This window comes from Medicago sativa, chromosome 4 (genome assembly GCF_051527215.1).
Source record: "Medicago sativa cultivar Bolivia chromosome 4, Bolivia_mono, whole genome shotgun sequence".
In the NCBI taxonomy this organism is placed as follows: Eukaryota; Viridiplantae; Streptophyta; class Magnoliopsida; order Fabales; family Fabaceae; genus Medicago; species Medicago sativa.
Window position 1 is genome coordinate 97,178,008 of NC_140752.1, and position 18,887 is coordinate 97,196,894.

Here is an 18,887-nt window from a genome sequence, read left to right on the forward strand (position 1 = left end):
ATTATTGTTATTTATTTTATTTGCAAAATTTAGCATGTAATTAGGGCCAATGTAAACATAAACGAAAAATAGCGTGCGTGTGTGGGTCTTTTATTTCTTTACAGCTTTACATATTAAAAATGCAAAAAGATTAGGTTAGGGACTATGTAGTAATCCAACGTCACTACAAGTCCACACGCTTTTATTTTTTTATTATTGCTCTGTTAAGTCTAATTTTCAATCATTTTTCAAAAAACAACAAAAACATGCAAACATGTCAAAATCACAAAAATATTTTCATAAACAAACCTTGATCTTAAATCAAGTGATCGTTCATTTTATTAATTTCTTAATCAAATCATCAATCAATTCTAATTCTATTTCGAGTCTATTTTTTTCTTTCAATTAAAAAACACAAACAAATTCTCATTTGCCATTTGGCTTTTCATTATAAAACCTTTTTTTCAAAAATTATAAAAAACACAAAACAAATCAAACGTCAATTTCAACCCCGAACTACGAGGTTTTGATCCCTCACGGGTACGTAGGCAAAGGATATGCGTCCTTCCAAATCGATAAAAATATAGATAATTTAGGTCTCTATTTTCTTTTATCATTGCAAATTCCATTTTTTAAAGCAAGCAAGTGTATAGCACAAAAGTTAAATAAAATCAAGAGGTTCTCGTAGAATACTACGAATATTTAGGGTGCTTAACACCTTCCCTAAATATAACCAACCCCCGAACCCTTAATCCCTAAAAATGTGGTATTTGAACCTTTTTCCACTTTCTTTTGAAAAGAATTAAATGTTCGGTCGTGAAATCAAAAGCGGGTCTTTGACCGTCCGAAAAATGACGCGACAAGAGGGATGGGATGAGAATGCTATGAATGAACTATGGATGAGAGGGTTAGTAACATAACATGGCATAATAGAAGAGAAATTTTAAACAAAGTAGCAAAAATTTAACACAAGAGGAGACAAAACTCTTAGCAAAATATTCCTAAAATTTATCATAATATCAAGACAAGTATATGACCTATAATTCCCATATCATTACAATTTTCAAAGGTTTCATCACAATCAATGATATGAGAATTATAAGAACCCATTCAAGTCAAGAATCATGATGTATTTTAGACACACTTGGCACTTTATTTTCACAAACAAACATTTACATGACTTATAAAACAAGTAATCACAAATCAGCACACCAAATAGTAAAATAACCACAAATTCAGAGGCATATACATCATAGAATCACTCATCAAGTAGCACTATCATGTATCAAAGTATTAGAATCAAGAACATAGTAAAAAGTTCACAAAATTTTAACAAAACAAGTGAAAATATTAATGAGATACATCACATATATTTTTATAGCTTTTAATATGCAAAGATATCACAAAGAACAAGTCTCAAGCACCCATGACATTCACAAGTATTTCCACACAATTTTGGAAGCTTTAACAAGATTTTAACAACATTACAAGTGCTAAACTTAATCAAGAAATCCACCTTTCACTTATATTTTCCTAACCAATTTTAACAGGTAAAAATCACTAAGAATCAACAAAAATATCAAGAAAAGCAATAGAAAATTTTTAGGAATTTTTTTATCAAAGTTTTGAACACATAGGGGTGCAAACAGCAAGAAACAGTGTTGAAATAGCAAAAACAAAGCAAGAAAACGAAATCCAGTATAAAGAAGCCCAGGCCCAAGGTCTTTGATGGATCTGGACTATCTAAACGCAGCAGGAGTGTTGGATTGATCCAGCTCCATCAAACCCTAGATCTAACGGTGAGGAAGCACTCTTGAGGCTTATATAAGCCTTGTTCTCACGTTTTCTTCATTTTCCCCTTTTCTTTCTCTCTCCATCTCTCGTTCTAGTGAGAGAAGCTCTCACTTCTCTCTTCACCGGTGTTCATCTCCACCGCCGGTTTCTGGAAAGAAACGGCTGAGGACGATGAAGATTCATCGGAATCTTCATCGTCTCCGCCGTGAATTCCAGATTCCGGCAACACTTCAAACAACTTTGATTTTCATGGATCTAAACCCAACTTGTTCTATTCTTCAAGCTGATTATGAATCTGAACTTAGTTTTTCGAAACGAGGCTTAGATACGAGCAGATCTACACTTGAATCTTTCGGTTTCTATGTTTTCAAATCTTTTCGAAACTTCTTGAAACGAAACCCTAATCTAATCTATTTTCTATGCTGGTTATGAATATGCACTTAGATTTCGCAAATAAACGGTGAATCTTCGTAGATTTACATTTTTAGGGTTTCGGTTTCAAACTTTTTCGAATCTTTTCAAAGTTCTTTGAAAGAACAAGTCTGAGAACTTGTTAATCTGCTTCGATTCACCGTTTATTTGTGGTTGTGAACCTTCGATGAGCTTTTGCAATGAAAACGAAGAAGTTTTGATGATTACCTGAACTTTGAATTGGAGATTCGAACAAAAAGATCCTTGAAAGCTTCTGGTAAGTTTGGACCGAAAATAAATCGGTGTTCTTCTCTCTTTCTTCTTCACTGGTTCAGAACTTGCTTCGATTCTCTCTTCTTCTCACTTCTCTCACTGTGATCGTACGAATTCTTTGAATTTGTGCTTGAATTGCAGTTTTTCTAGTTCGATGATGAAGATTCAAACGTGAATCTCTGAGAACTGTGATGAATTTACTTCAATTTGATTCAATTTTTGGTTCTGGGAAATTAGGGTTTGGTGAATGTTCTTGATGATTTCTGGAAATGGTTATGATTTTGATCTTTGATTCTGGAGAGAGAATTGTGGAATGGTGTTTGTGATGTGGCGTGTTATGAGTGGGATTCATTCTGTGCATTGATGAGTTGGCCCTTTATATAGGCTGCCATGTGTACTTGATAGCCAATGGGCTGTTGACACCTGTCTGGACTTGTAACTAACTCGGCCTTGCTGAGTTTAGGATCTAAGGACCTTTCTGCAATTATTGAAAATACATGGACCAAAATGCAATAATGGAAAAGGGACTAAAAATGAAATTAAAACATTTTGAGGACTAAAATGTAAACTGTCAAAGGACTAAAAAAACAACTTGAACCACTCAGAGGACTTGAAATGAAAAATGGGGCTAAAGTGCAAATAATAAAACTTTGAGGACTGAAATGCAAATAATAAAACTTTGAGGATTAAAATGCAATTAAAATAAAATTGGGTAAAAATGTAAATTGTAAACAACGTAAAGTGAAACTAATAAAAAACACAAAAAGGACTAAAATGAACCAACTACTAAATGAGGTACTTCAAAGTAACCTCTCTCTGCCAAAATTTCATGTGAAATGACCAAAATGCCCCTAGGGACTAAACTGACTCAATATGACTCAGATGCAATTTTTGACATGGATTTTAACATGGAATTGAAACAAAGGCTCATACAACAAATTGAAAAGACTCAGAGACAATTTTTAGGGATTAAAAGGAATTGTAACACAGGAAATGACTAAAATGCCCCTAGGGGCTAAACTGACTCAAAATGTAATTTTGGAATGGATTTTGACATAGAATTAAGACAAGACTTTATTCAAACCAATTGAAAAGACTCAGAGGCAATTTCAGAGATTAAAATGAAGTTGGATACATGAAATGACTAAAATACCCCTTTGTTATGAATTTTGCAAATAACATTGAAATAAAGTGCAGAAAAACATGCAATTGATCAGAGACAACTTCAAAATGACTTGATATGCAAGAAAAACATTTGGATGGTTTTAAATGCAAGAAAGCATAGACTGCTAGTGGGTAAGGTGACTTTTATTGTAAAGTTAGTCTTCAGTAAAATTAGTTTTAATTAATAGTGGCTATTTTCTCTCTGTTTAGTTAATAACGTGACCTATTATTCAGGTCCTTATTTTTTGGTTAGTTAGACTGCTAGTGGGTAAGGTGACTTTTATTGTAAAGGCTATTTAAGCCATGCTTTTTCTTTGAATAATATATGAAGTGATTTCATCTCTCAGCAAATATTGAGTCTATATTTTAGTGTGTGAACACAAGTTTTAACGGTATATGTATGATGGTATAAATGTTATTTCATTTTTTACTTATTTTATTTTCGTAATTCATTTCATATCAATGGTTATAAATGATGTATTAATAATCATTGGCAAAAGATAATCCAATATAACCATTTTCTTCTATTAAAGCTTGAATCGCAACAACGCTGTCTATGGAAAAATGATACCCTCTTGCAACCGTTTTTTCCAACAATGCAGGAAAAGTTTTAGTCTCACCAAGAAATGACCTCACCAGTTCCCTTACACCCTTCACTTTGTCAAGTCTTATGCTACTTGAACAATTGATTAATTTTGCAATCAAACAAATGAGAAATAAAAGTTAAGCATGATCAAATTGATTCTCACAATTGAGATAGTTGAAGTGAACGATTAACCAATTTGAGAAATTATTTGTTGAAAAAAACTGCATGCACATGCCAACGAACTTACCCACACATTCAAGGATATTTGATAGAATACAACACATGAGCACAACACTGCATCCCAAAGAAAGTGGTAGAACACACGAGTTAAGATCATCTCCATTTAATCTCTTCTCCATTTCTTCTATTTGGAGAGACACAAAAAATCTTGAAAATAATTAATGATGGTGTGGCTCCTTTAATAATAGGATCCACCACCTATTTTTTGTGTCTATCTCTTTCCTAATCGCAATCTCATTTCTTTTAATAAATGGAGAGGGTCTCAACCCAGAACACACAAGAACCATTCTGGTTAAGCAGCTATTGCCTACTTCCAAATAAAAATCCCACCAACAAAATGTATCAACTATCTATCTCAAATATGATTACAACAATTGTAACTTATCTATCCCAAATTGTGCAACAACCTATAAACTTGAATACCCAAATTGTGCAACAAACTATAAACTTGAATACCAGGGTCAAAAGTTACAAATCGTGAAGACACTTATATCACTACAAATGATGATCTACGGTAGTGTTCTCTGATATGGTTAGAGATGCTACACTCATTACAAACCCATATTTATAGAAAAGACAATCCTGAGTCGGGCCTTATTATTCGTGCATTCCCCTACTCCAAGAAAAAATGAGGATGGAATGAGACAGAAAATGAAGAGGGAAAAAAACTGAAAAATTAGATGATAGAGAGGGATGAAGAGGGGGATAGATGTGATGTTGTGGAATTCTCCAAGGGCAAGATACATCTCTCACCTATTAGAATTTACTTCTTAAATCTTCATCACTTACATTTGTTTAAAAATTTGAATTGATTTTCCATCACTATTTGTGATTTGAAATCCATGAACTTGTCTATAAATTAAATTAGCTTTGCACTTTCTTTTTCATCCATAATTCTATGTTATGTTTTGAAGATAGAGTTAAACCATTAGTATTCCTTGATTTATTAAATCAACAATAATTCTTCTTGCAATATAATATAATTTACCTAATTTCTTAGTGAAATTATGGATATGAAGGAATGAACTCTTCTTCCCTCACTCATTTTATGTTGAGAAGCACATATTCTAACATTTCGCCCTCATAATCCTAACAATGATCCTTGAAGAAAATTGAAAATTGTTTTGGCTGGAAAAGTCACAATGAAGCTGGCAAAGAAAGGTTTTATACCATATATCTAGGTCAGGTGAAATATAGGCCAGATATATTTGGCATGGAATACCAACCCGTGCTTACAAACAAAGTACCACAGCAAATAATAGACATATGTGCTATATGGTAAGAACTGCACAGTTCTATTATTTTTGTAACAAAAATATCACAGGTTAGTTTTAATTATAAGACTATTTTAGAAGCAAAACATAAACACCTAACACATCACATTTATTATGTACAAATGACAGATCCAATTACTTTGTCAAGCATCTACAGTCAATCCTAAGAATCTCATCTTAGTATAAATCATCTTATTCAGACCTTGTAATGACTGTTAAACCTGGTAGTACAATCCTGAAGAAAGAAAGAAAAACAGTTCAAAGAAGCCAGAAATGAAAAAGAGCTTCAGGTGTCCAGGACACATCAATCAAGCCACCGGATTTTGTGTGCAGTCCATCCAAAAATGGACTAGAGTCATTCAAAGAATTACATTGCATACAAATATTACCTTCTCAATATATAAATCAAAAAAAGGAAAATTATCTATTTTGTGAGCTTATCAAGACGGAAATCCATGATTCGGGAGACGGATTCAAGAAATGCCGATTCCTCCATGCCATGAAGCAAGGAATCTTGTGCTTCGCTTATAATTTCCTCAATTACAGATTCCTTGTTCAAATTTTCCCGACACATGATGCTTCCAATTGCATAGGGAGTAAGACCTCTCTCAACCCCTTTCTTCAATAGCATTGTGGAAATGCGAAGTGTCCGTGCAGACTGAAGCGGAATATCCCATCCATAAAGTTTCAAAAGTTCGATATCTTTTTCAGCATCCAAAGCATTGATATAATCAACCGTCTCGGGTGAGTAAGGCTGGCGTGCTTGCGGCCAGTAAAGCCAATCAAATGTGCAATCTTCAAACTGCAGAGAAAACAACCATACGAGTCCACATTAAATTAATGCGAAGAATCTTAAATTTTAGCAGGAGGTGGACTATTATAGATCAATGCAACTCCCGACTAATATAATACACATTAGCTAATTAAAACAAATTAAGTTTCAATTTGCAATGCAACAAATAATTTTGTGAGAATATATCATGCAAGGCAATTCAATCAACTCTCAAAAATTAGAATACTTTGCTTACTTTCTCTGGTAGACAATAGCCATGATCAATAGGAATGAGCTTAATCTGGCCACCTGCCTCCTTTCTGATCAAAATATTTCCAGCATGTCTGTCTGCATTGGCTATTCTTATATCAAGCACAGTTATCTTATGCACATCCTCCGTCGGAAACGCCCCAGGTCCAATGTCCTCGCAACTACCGTCATTATTCATGAACTTCTGTAATGATCCGATCTTAACATGTTTTGATGAGCAAGCATAACCATTTGGGTGGTGAAATTCTTCGTGTAAGCACTGCACCATAACAGTAGGAGGAACACCAGAAAACCCAATTTCTTCACCTGTCACCAAACGCGGTCCACTCCTTGGATGATCTAACACATAAGCTGCAACCTCCCTCAAAGCTCCTTCTCCCACCCTTGTTCCTCTTTTTAAACCTTCGCCGTTTGTTGAACTTGGTAGGCCTCTTGGGTTGTTCACAGCCATAGGTTCCTCATCCAAGGGCTTGAAAACTGAAACATGCCGCTGACCTGTTGAATCTTGCATAAAATAAGTCCCTCCTGTTCCTTCCGAGGACCTAATAGGACGATTTCCTTTCTTCAAACCCTCGTATGTGGAGTTGATCAAGTCCCAATGGAAAGGCAAAAAATTGATCTTGGGATTCACAACAATAGGTTCCAACCAGAAATCAACACCAGGTGGTATCTTTGCTATCTGAATCTGTTTGTTCCTATTACTATTATTACTATTATTATTATTATCTTCTACTTGTAATTGTAATGCTCTTTGATCGGTTCTCTCCTCCGGTATCGAAGCTTCAAGAGAAAGCTTCAAATCATTGTGAATAGCTGTAGTTCTAACCTTAACTGATTTTTTAATAATCAAATGAACTACATCATCATCACCTTTACATATATCATGAAAGAGAATTTGATCATCAAGCTCTTCATCATTACAGAAAAGCTCTTGTTCCTCAAGATCAATAAAACCTTCCCCCTTCTTCCTAATCCTTTGTTTAAGATACCCCACATTCCTACGCCTATCAATATGAAACTCAAATTCCTTACCAGAAACCGTCCTAACAACAATAAAAAGAAGATCCGAAAGGCGTAAAACCAAATGAAGAACATTGCCATCAGCGACACCATACTCCTTAATAAGTGTATCGTTACGCGCAAGCTCTCTGCCACCAAAAACTAGCTTCTGTTTCTTCACCACAAAACCTTTACATTGCTGAATCCTCAATTTGACAGAAGCAATTGAATCAGACTCCAAAACACGCATCGGTGTAATAACACTATCAACTGTTAGGTAAATCAGGATTGGATCAACAGAACAATGTTCTGATTGACCTTCCCAATATACTCTCTCGTTGCAAATAGAACTCAATGCAACCGACATAATTCAATTTCAATGTTGAAACCCTAATTGTTTTCTTCTTTCGGGTAACAAAAAAAAACTACTTTTTGCTAGTTTCTTACTTGAATTATTGTTACATAATGAAAAACTTTAACAATTAACAAGTAAGAAGAAAACAACAAAAAAAGTCCTTTTTTTTTTTTTGTTGTTTTGAAAAGAACCCAAACAAAAAAACCTAATCTAAGAAATAAAATATATACTTATGATCAAGAGATAGTGAAATAGAAAACCAAGAAAGGGATTGGTGAAAAAAAAGAATGTACGGTGCAGTGCTGGCTCTCGAAAAGGATGAAAAAACAAATGAAAGCAATGCGAGAGGGGATTCTAACCGAAAGGAAAGAACCAAAGGAGAATGAAGGAGGAAGAATAGCTTATGAATGGAAGCGATTCCGAGAAAGTTGTGAATAATCTATAATCTGTGAGGAAGAGAATTTTTCTCTTCCGATAAAATTGAACGATGCTTCAAACACAAACACGAGAGAGTATGTGTGTAAAAATCGTCTAAAAATAAGAGAACGAAAGAGAGTGTTATCGTAGCCGTTGTTGCCTTTATATACGGTAAAGTTTTGAGATAAAACCAAACCCAAATTATTTAATTCAGCGTAAATTTAAATTTAAATCTAATTAAATGTTATCAATTATTATCCATTTATCTAGAATTTTCTAGTATGTACTACTAGCAATGTTCACGATGCGGCTTTGATCAGTTTTTATGACATAAATTAATATTGGTCATGTTAACTTGTGCCTTAGGGCACATGTTAAGGAATCCAAAAAAAGAAACTTTGCATTGAAAAACATGATATTTTAACTTTCTAGAAGTTGACTACATGACTTTTGATGCGTATATTTCTTTAATGAGTTCCTTAACATGTGCCCTTAGGGCACAAGTTAACATTTGCCTAATATATTTGGTTTGGTTTTAGATGATTAATTTAAAAAATTCGATTTCATCCAATTTAATGTGATTTATTTTGGATTAATTTTTTATACCCAAATTATAAATTGTAATGTTTTAGTTAATAATAATATTATAAAGACACGGTAAAATAATAAATATGATGTAAAATATAACATATAATAGATTAAAAATTATTCCTACGGAAGAAGAATTATCGATTATGTTTTATTCCGTGTAAACAAGCACGCAACTAAAAGGACTAATCATTCGAGCGGGGTGAGACCGTAATGGGTATAAATTTTTTTTGAAGAAATTTAAGATTGTTATATTTCCAATGCGATTATGTTTGAAACATATGAGATAGTAAAAAAAACAAATCGAATAAATTAAATTAATGAGTAGTATTAAAAAAAAGTCTAAATCAATGAATAATATAAATGTAATATATCATACCAATAAAAAAAGTTAAAATAAGTGGTTTGATTTGGTTTGGTTCAGTTTTAAAAAATCAATTCAAAATTTGATCCGATCCGATCGGTTTTTATAAAAGAGCATTCAAACACATCTAATGATATTCAATTTTGTGCGATTTTTTGATATCCTTAAATAAGTTTACAATTATGGTTTTTTTTTTATCTATTTACTTTGGTACTTTGCTTGCTCATTTATCAGTTTTTATCTATTTTTTGCTTTTATGGTTTTTTTGTGTGTGTTTGGGTGTGCGTTTTCACATTTTTGTGACATAGCTCTGTATAAGAATGGCCTTGAACATTGGTGGAAGTGGCAGCGACGCAGGACACTTTTTTTTTTGCATCAAAATTATTATTTTATTTTATAGTTGGTACTATATGTATATATTTAACCCGCTTTAATTAATTTTATTGAAAATTTATATTTAGAGAAACTTAATTATGAATGAATCTTTTGCAAAACAAAATACAAGAAAAAAAATATTCAAATAATTAAAATGGCACGAAAAATCTTGCAACCACGTTGATCCTCTAGAATCTAGATACCTTCGGATTCACAAAAGCATTGGGCATATGTAATAGATAACTGCTTTATCTTGTCTCCGGGAGCTATATTTACGATGTATACTCATTTTGGTTTGCTTTTTGTTGTTTAAGGATCATATTCATTGAACTAATACTTTAATTAATTTTATTTATAAAATTAAAATATGGGTCTAGCTTTTGAAAAAAGAAAGCATGTTTAGAAACTTCAATAATGTGTATGGGACTGAAGTGGATCCCCCATTTCCTATTCTTTAAATATTTTCCCGTAATCTCGTAGTGTAAAAGTATAAACACCATAATGTGATATTGAGTCACTATTAATTATGAGGTATCATCTAATATACTCAAATTTTATTAATTATGAGATAAAATTGATAAAAGATGGCGAAGGTTTATCATCAAACTCTAAAGTTTTGATAAAAAAGACGTGTTTTGATGATAGAACTTGATAAAGTAATCAGTACACAATTTTCTATTAAAATTTTACATCATTTGATTGTTTAAATAATGTTCTAAATATATTTGTTAACATTTTCTTTAATTTATATTTATTGTTTTTTTAGTATGAGTGTCTTTCCACGTATATACTATGTCACTAATCCATTCTAACACCTAAAAAAATGTTACTAATCCGTTCATTAGGTTTTCCTCGACAACAAAAACCCCATTCATTGGGTGTGTGTTTCTTTCTTAGGGCGTTGACGAGTAAGCTAAACCCGTCCAAACAATATAGATAAAAAAAAAAGAGTCATGCTAACTAGTGTCTTGAGACACAAGTTAAGAAAGTTAAAAATAGAATTTTTTTTATAAAAAACAACTTTTTTAACTTTCATAGAATGGAACATTCTGTTTTTCATCACTTCCTAATGCAAAATTTCTATATTAGTCTCATTAACTGGTGTCTGGTGACACTAGTTAGTATTTCCCAAAAAAAAAAAAAAAATCGATTCTTCCGGATAGAAGAACTTCAACCTATAATATTGACACAATACTTTGTTATTTGTTATTTCTTCTGCGGATCTCAAGTTTTTTAGCATGAAATTTACAAAGTTTGATGCCTATCAATTTAACTGGTGTAATCACCAATTCGATGAGCGATCTAATATCTTAGTATCTTAACATAATTGATCAGTAATTCGAGTTTTATAATATTAGCTAGCTATTTTCATTTTGTGTAAATAATAAAGCTGACAGCATAAATAGTTATTCTCCTCTAAAGAGACATTTTCTTTCTCATGGAATGCCGATTGTGTTATCTTCAATATCTGATACCAGTTCAAAACCAGGAAACTGCATATTAAGATCCCTGCAATTTCCAAAGGCAAGTGTTACTTATAACCACAAATATGACAAAGCTTAATTAGATATTGTTTATCCACTTCTAATATTCAAACAAAACCGTATTGATGATATATATTATGTGGTTGTCGGAATTAACAGTGAGATTGTCATAATAACAGTGAGTTGCCTTGATTTTGAAACAAAATTATCCTCCAGAGTTTCAACAAAATCATTGTATCACCGTGGTTTCGTAAGATTGATTTAGGTCCAACTCAAAATTTTATTATGATATAAAGCTTAGACCACATGCCACATGTCAGTATTGAGTTAATAATCTAGGTTTGCGCTAGACTCTGAAGTTTAGAAGGTGTTGGTTTTGAGTCATGAAAAAATACTACAGTAGTATTTTGTCCAAGAATATAATGATGAGAATTTTATCCTAGGTATAGTTAAAAAAAGTGTTATTTTTAATATTCTTAAGAAATTTCATAGGAAACCACTTTCGCATCATTTTACATTTGATGATTGTAAGAACCTTTGAGAAGCGTTTGGGTTGTGGAAGCACGATCCATGCATCCTGATATCTTGCATTTGCTATTGTGGACTCCAGTCTAGCAGAAACATGCATATACTGCTAGTCGAGTTGAGATTGCCGAGAGTGTGGGATCCTCAATTGATTTAGACACAGAAACAAAGGGTAAAGTTTAAGGCTATTTTGCGAGGGTCCTCGCTGACATTGATGCCATATGAACATTGCATAATGAAGTTATGATGGGATGAGAGGGTTTTTCTTCTTTACATATGAGTAGAATGTGAGAAGCTTCGTTCAATTTACTCTCATTGTCATATTATTGGACACACCGTTGAGAATTGTAAAAAGATTATTTATGCAAAAGTGTTAAAACCTACCAACGACAAGGCAATCATACTGATGTTAATTTGAGTGTCACGAAAATAATGGCACTCAAAATGAAGTTCTTAGGTGAATTTTTTAGAAGATTTCTCATACTGATCTAGGTATTGAAACAAAACTCTTGTACTTTCGATTCTAACTTTGGACCAATCTACAAGTATCACGTACATCTTAGATAAGTTGTTTGGCACTAATGAGGATAATGTAACGGTGGTACCACATTATGAGGTCCTTGAATTGTTACCAAAATGAGGATAATGTAACCGTGGTACCACAAAGGAAGGGGCGATGACCTGTTAAGGGTAATCTCTTGAATTGGTAGTTTTTATGTCATATTTTTTGGTAGGAATATATTATGTGTTATATAGAAGTGAAGTGAGAAAGAGTGAGAGATTTCATCTCCACTTCAAATACTAACGATTACTAACAAAACCTATCCACAAAGACTCCTAGAAGGAAATGCATGAAAGGAAAAGTGGATATTACTTTAGATATGGAATTGTCATATTCCTCAGTAAGGATGGATTTTGAGCAACAAAACTTTCCCATTCCTCTTGATCAATAAGTCCATCTCCTTTTAAATCAGCTTCTTGAAATGCCTGTGCCATTATAGAGGGGTTAGAGGACATTAAACCAGAAAATCCCAAGAGCTAAATTCTGCAATTTTCAAGCAGAAAATATATAATTAACTCTTGGAGAGGGGAAGAAAAAATGAAAGACAAATGAAAAAGTTACCTTATCAATTATGACCTCAATTATATCATGAGAAAGAACCAAATCAGATTCGCTTAGGAGTGCCAGTATCATCTCTCTTACCTTCCATCACACAAGTAACTTAGACACAAGTCTTCACCGTCAAGAAAGTTAAAATCAAAGCCATGCGATAGATTAAATTATCTAACTTATTTCTAATCTTTGTTAACATTGCTAATAACATTGCAAAACCCTAAACCTACCATTTTGGGCGCCAATCATGCTTAGCCGTTGGATCAAATAATCTCATCTCATCCTTTGATTTGATCAGACTTCAATTTTTCATTTTCCCCATGCCTGTTACGTATCATGCACTATTGGTTATGCCTTTCCCACTTTCAAACTTTCATGATTGCATTAAATGTTGTTATTATTTCCCAAACTCTTGGTTATACCAATGTAGAGTTATTATATCCATGATACATCATGAATCTGAATATGTATATATGTAGAGTTATTATATCCATGTAGTCAAGTGATTAAAGCACATTTGCTGTTACCCAAAGCGCATTAATTTACATAAATGCGGTCATTCCAAGGTTGCATAACCTTTGAAGGCACAGACTTACATCCTTCACTGTTCTCCACCGCCCACCCTCACTACCATTTCTTCTCCAATTCACAGAATCTGTTTCCTCTTCACCGCCCACCCTCACTACCATTTCTTCTCCAATTCACAGAATCTGTTTCCTCTTCCCTTTTCTAATGTTCTTTGTTTCCACTGTTCAAGATGTGGTTTGGTTTAGTTGGGATTGAATCAAGGAAGAACAGTTGAAGATTGTAAGAAGATGAATGGATGTTCTCTGATTCGGTATACCCTTTTTTTACTCTATCCTTCTTCTTCTTCCTCCTTTTCTCTACAAACTTTATTCTTTTATCACAAATTTCTTCTCAATGTAGAATATGTAATTATCTTTGTTCTGTTTACGTTTTTTTTATAGGTTTTGGTTCGAAGATGTTTTTTATAGTTGAAATTAATCGTAATCTTTTCATGTGCTAGGGCGCTGTCATGCTTCCCACTATGTTTGGACATGATTTCGGCGATCAGATCGATAGATATGCTAAGTTATTGGATCTAAACTACAATGAATTCAAGGTTATAGTGTTCCATTCCTGCTCTGTTACATCATGATTAAATCTCCCCTCTTTCAATTAAATTAAATAAAAAGGTTGTTATATTATATTATTACAAGGTTTCAAGTTGACCATATTTTGTTTGTGTGTTAGGTGATACAAAGGAAAAGAGCAGCATCATTGTTATTGAACTCAATGCTTGCGTTGATCCTCTTAAGGTGCGTAAGAAGATTGCAATATCAGAAGCATAGTGGCATCAAGTTCAAGAAGTATACTGCCTGCTGGTATCGATCGGTGGTTTAAGGGCGACAGATATGTTGAGCCAATCAGCGATGGTGCTCCTACTTACCTTTCAACCATCCTTAAATATCTCGCCGCTAAGGTAATTGTCGGTCTCCGTTCACATTCATGTGCAATTCCTTTGCCTCCAACTCGCATATTTTATATGTATGTGTATTGTGTACCATTCTTTGATTGTTTACCTTCAATCTTATTCGTTATTTTTTTTTCTCTTCATAGTTGCAAGGGAGTTTGTGCTACAACAACAACTGCAGGATATGCAATATTAAGGTTCAAGTGGCTTCATAATTTTGTAAATGGGCTCATGGTGATAAGAAAGAACATCGATTATAACTGTAACGTAACCTCAGTCCATGATGCAGCAACATTACTTCTTCAGCCTTATTGTTTGTTTTGCTGATTATTTTTCTTTTTCCTCTGCTTTGTTTGTATGTTCTAAAGCATATTTCAGAACTTTGTGACTGGCTTGAAAGAAGAATACTACCTAAATTTATTTTGTACATTTAAGTTAATGCATTTCACAGTTTGACTTTGTTAATCATATTGCTGAACTCTCTTCTCTTTGTTAGATGATGAATTGAATTTCCGTTGAGTTTGATTATTAATCATGGTTTGAACCCTTTGGACATGGTTTCTCTATTTTGTCTACTCATTGATGAATTTGACACGTCTAATTATAAGCAGTTGTGTTATTTTTTCCTGATCATTCTAATGAATTATTTGTATCGGTTTGTGTTATTTGTATTGTATTGGTCACCAATTCTTTGTCTTCGATTCTCTAGCCTTCATATTCACTTTAAATATAATTTTTTTTAGTTAGAAGTTTATTTAGGATCCTCTAAAATTTGCTTCTGATTTTTTTGAAAAGAATTTACAGAGAAGCATTGATTTTTAAAGCACTGATTATAGAAAAGCACCGAATTTTTTTTTTTATGTAATCCAAACTTTTCAGCTAGATGTCATGCTGATTTTAACACATTGTTTGGTGATATTAACATGCTTGAAGCAAAAACATGAAGAGTGGACTCCATGTCATACTGATTTAATTAAATTTTGTGCTGAAATATATTCCAAGAATTATCAGAAATCTCTTGATAATTTAAGCAACAGAACACAAAAACCATGAGCAGCAAAAGTAATAGATATATTTTCATTATATTTGCTAACATGAGATTCCTAACTGTAACTTCAACGTTCATTGATGCAAAAGAAGTTATACTCTTTCATACTCATAAACTGATTCTGAAACTATAATGTTGCATAGACATTGAAAAATATCATATATTAATGGTCACTATAGAGAGGAAGAAGTTATGTACAATGTGTAATTTTGCTTCAAGTCATTATTGATTCATATGCTACTAAGTTAGTAAGTTATGATGTCCATTTTAATTGACATACATCATGAAAAGTTCTAATTTTTGTTTTTAGACAGGTTACTATGCTAATAGGTGGTCGCTTTTGTGTGGGGGTTTTCTGGTCTATCAGTTCTATCCTGTTTGCGATTTGTGTTGTGCGCCTTGCACATGCTTGCTGTGAATAAATTTTGATGATTCTAAAAAAAAATCTCAACAAACGTGGACAACTCTTTAGTTTGTAATTAATAAGTTGTGCGAAATTATAGATAAGATTTTGTTGTCCTTTGAATATAGATTGTGATAGTCATCTTTATCCTTGGGTTTGGACAAGTAAACTATAAATTAGTTAGAATAATAAAGTACTCAGTTATCATATCCAATTATCCATTAGAATGATTTAATCCTCTTTATCATAGATAAGATTTTCTTTTTTTGCTTCTGCTTTCCTGTTGATAAATTATTCAAGGCTTGAATGTTGAATGAGTTCTTTCACTGTCAAACAGCAGTGACACAAGAAACGTTGGTCCACATATTAATTGAACGTGGGACAAAAAATATGGCATTATTTGTTTTGTTTATTTTTCATATCATTTGTATTTCCCATTTCATTGTTCAATATAGTTTGTTTTGTTGGGGTTGCTTAGTGAATCTATAATGTTTGTTAAAAAGAAGCTTAATGAATGAGTTGCTGTAAAGAAAAGTTAATGAGTAGGAGAGCTATGAAGAAAAGTGTCATGTGGATAGTGTTTTTACTATTCATTTTTAAACTCTACTCATACATTTTCTTCTCCTCTTCTTTTTACTGAATGGGTCTGGTGCACAAGCGAGTAATTGTTGTCCCCTTTGCGGCGCTCAAGATAAGTGTGCTTCAAATGTGTCTTGAGCCAAACACTTGCCTATTTTCCAACGTCCATGGTTGTCGACACATTGTGTTTGGCACCCTCATTTGAGAGCACATCCATCCATAATATTAATTTGTGCAGTCAAGATGGAGTGTATATAACTTGGAATGATCCATCCCTAAGAAAGAATCATGTTAAGTCTACTTTTTTGTGATCATTAATACATATTAGTTTGTATTTTTGAATAATTGAGCTTCAAGTATGTATTTTTGGTAACTGAGTTTCATTCTTCTTATGTTAGTTTTTTGTTTACTTATATATCCTACGTGTTTATATGTCGAAATATGTAGTAGTTTTGTATCGACGAAACTAATATCACGGGGTTGTTTCAAAACTCATTTTAGCAGATCAAAATTCCGGCATTGCCGCATCTTAAAATAGCATGTCATTCATATAGTTATAATTACAGTCACGTGTTTGTTTCAACACTCATATTGGTTTTTTTAATTGAGGCATTCTTGCATCTTAAAATAGATATTCTGTCATAATGCTATAACGCTATAACGCTATAACTATTCTCACATGTTTGTTTCAAGACTCATTTTGGTTTTTTAAATTTCGGCATTGCCGGATCTTAAAATAGATCATCCTTCATAATGTTATAGGCATTGCAATGGTCTGAAGATATTATTAACGGATGACAATGGGGATTGTATCAGCACCACTTCAAATGTAGTTTATAAGGAGATATTCGAAAATGTGTGACCCAATATTTGTACGCCCTTAAATACTTTTTATGTTTATTTATTTTATTTTTTATGTAATGAATAATATCATAACTTTTTTAGCTTCTCCATTTTTAATGTCCCGGGCGGTAGCCCGGGTAAAAGATCTAGTAATGATAGAAAACTTGTATTAAAGTTATTTAATAAACCAGGTCCATAAGACTTAGTTTCGTAGTCGGTCCAAAGAGTTTCAAGTTGTAAAGATACCTAGTGGATTTTATTCTAATTTAGAATTTTATTCCCTCAACCCTTTCTAAACAACCGGATAGGTGCGGGTTCACCAGGATGCACCGTCCAGAGGCAAAAAAAAAAAGTTTTTGTCTGAAGTGGTGAATTCGAAGGATCCGGTTTTTTAGAAAGAGCGAAGGAGAAATAGCTTTCGCTCAAATTACATGAGTTTCAAGATAATAATAAAGAAATTCTTTAAGAATACTAAATTCATTTAACAAAGAGAGAAACAAAACACAAAAACCTCATTGTTATACCTCATCTCTTTCAATAAAGCCTCTTTGCCATATATCATAGAGTCGAAATGCAACTGTCACAAAAGAGCTAGATTATCAAGATTTTAATACAAATTAATTTATAAGACATTAATATAAACACACACTCTCTTGAGAGATGAACTCTTACAAGCTGCCTTTTGTGGTTGAGGCGCTGCTGGATGGAAAACGCTTAAAGCTTTAACAAACTCTCCAAAATCTATCATACCATCATTTTTTGAGTCAAATATATTGAACACCTGCTTACAAATCTAGTCAAAGCAGTGTATGGTATATACTCTGATAATATAATAATATAGTAATAGTTTAATATAATGTACACAAATCAATAATATATATTATGCTGACCCTGTCCGCAAAGAGGTTTTGTTTCTTGCTGCTTCCAAATAAGCCAAGCTGAAACTCTTCCTGCATATGTTCAATATTAATTAACTACACCGCTAATAAGTCCTTGCACAATTTTTATTATGGTATCTGGCTATCAGCCTCAACTTTATAGAGCTTACTTTGCTAATAAGCCCATCATTGACCATGGAGCTGCTTAATTTCATGAAGAGATCGTATAATGCTTCAATTTCAGAAACATTAACTGGAAGAATATGATGTTTACAAACACAAAAAAATGTTAATTAATTCAGTACTTCACAACTACAAAATATTGGCACATAATACCAAAATATTGGAAAGAAATAAAAAGCTTACAATAAGTTTGTTCAGCAAGAATTGCTGGATCTTCATGCCGGAATCGCGGTTTGGTGCAAGCACACCCCATCAAAAAGACTTATTTATGTTCCCAGACTTTGGGGATGAATTAACCATATATATATGTGCACTTGCGATTTGACTAGAAGAACATATGCCATATAGAGCTGGTGTAGCAGTATCCACTCAATTTGGTTTGATGCTCATTTGTATCCACCACTTTCTTTGAGCTGGAATATGTTCCATGCACATGGAGTGATCAACTTTTTTCCAAGCCAAGGACTGTTGATGTTGAAACATCAACTTTTTTCT

The 18,887-nt window shown here is 32.9% G+C and overlaps 2 protein-coding genes and 1 long non-coding RNA gene across 4 annotated transcripts; 1 reads left to right on the forward strand and 2 right to left on the reverse strand.

The window, feature by feature from the left end:
• Window positions 1-5,809: 5,809 nt before the first annotated feature.
• LOC146934325 (phosphatidylinositol 4-kinase gamma 2-like) lies at window positions 5,810-8,707 on the reverse strand. Its single transcript, XM_085706195.1, has 2 exons — window positions 6,750-8,707; window positions 5,810-6,523 (listed from the first exon to the last, which is right to left on the reverse strand). The coding sequence occupies exons 1-2, from the start codon at window positions 8,127-8,129 to the stop codon at window positions 6,146-6,148; spliced, it is 1,758 nt and encodes a 585-aa protein (XP_085562321.1). The 5' UTR covers window positions 8,130-8,707; the 3' UTR covers window positions 5,810-6,145.
• A 2,332-nt stretch (window positions 8,708-11,039) lies between these two features.
• Window positions 11,040-18,701, reverse strand: LOC146934326 (calcineurin B-like protein 7). 2 transcript variants are annotated; one of them, XM_085706197.1, is made up of 9 exons: window positions 18,576-18,701; window positions 18,380-18,462; window positions 18,222-18,281; window positions 18,004-18,112; window positions 17,856-17,908; window positions 12,994-13,074; window positions 12,745-12,857; window positions 11,862-11,956; window positions 11,040-11,370 (listed from the first exon to the last, which is right to left on the reverse strand). In XM_085706197.1, exons 1-9 carry the CDS (start codon window positions 18,643-18,645, stop codon window positions 11,216-11,218), a joined length of 819 nt encoding a protein of 272 aa, XP_085562323.1. In that variant the 5' UTR covers window positions 18,646-18,701; the 3' UTR covers window positions 11,040-11,215. The 2 variants fall into 2 exon arrangements, with proteins under 2 accessions (XP_085562323.1, XP_085562324.1); XM_085706198.1 differs by lacking the exon at window positions 11,862-11,956.
• LOC146934327 (uncharacterized) lies at window positions 13,683-16,036 on the forward strand. Its single transcript, XR_015007734.1, has 4 exons — window positions 13,683-13,822; window positions 14,012-14,107; window positions 14,239-14,467; window positions 14,605-16,036. It is a non-coding gene; the product is annotated as an uncharacterized LOC146934327 (long non-coding RNA).
• Window positions 18,702-18,887: the final 186 nt, after the last annotated feature.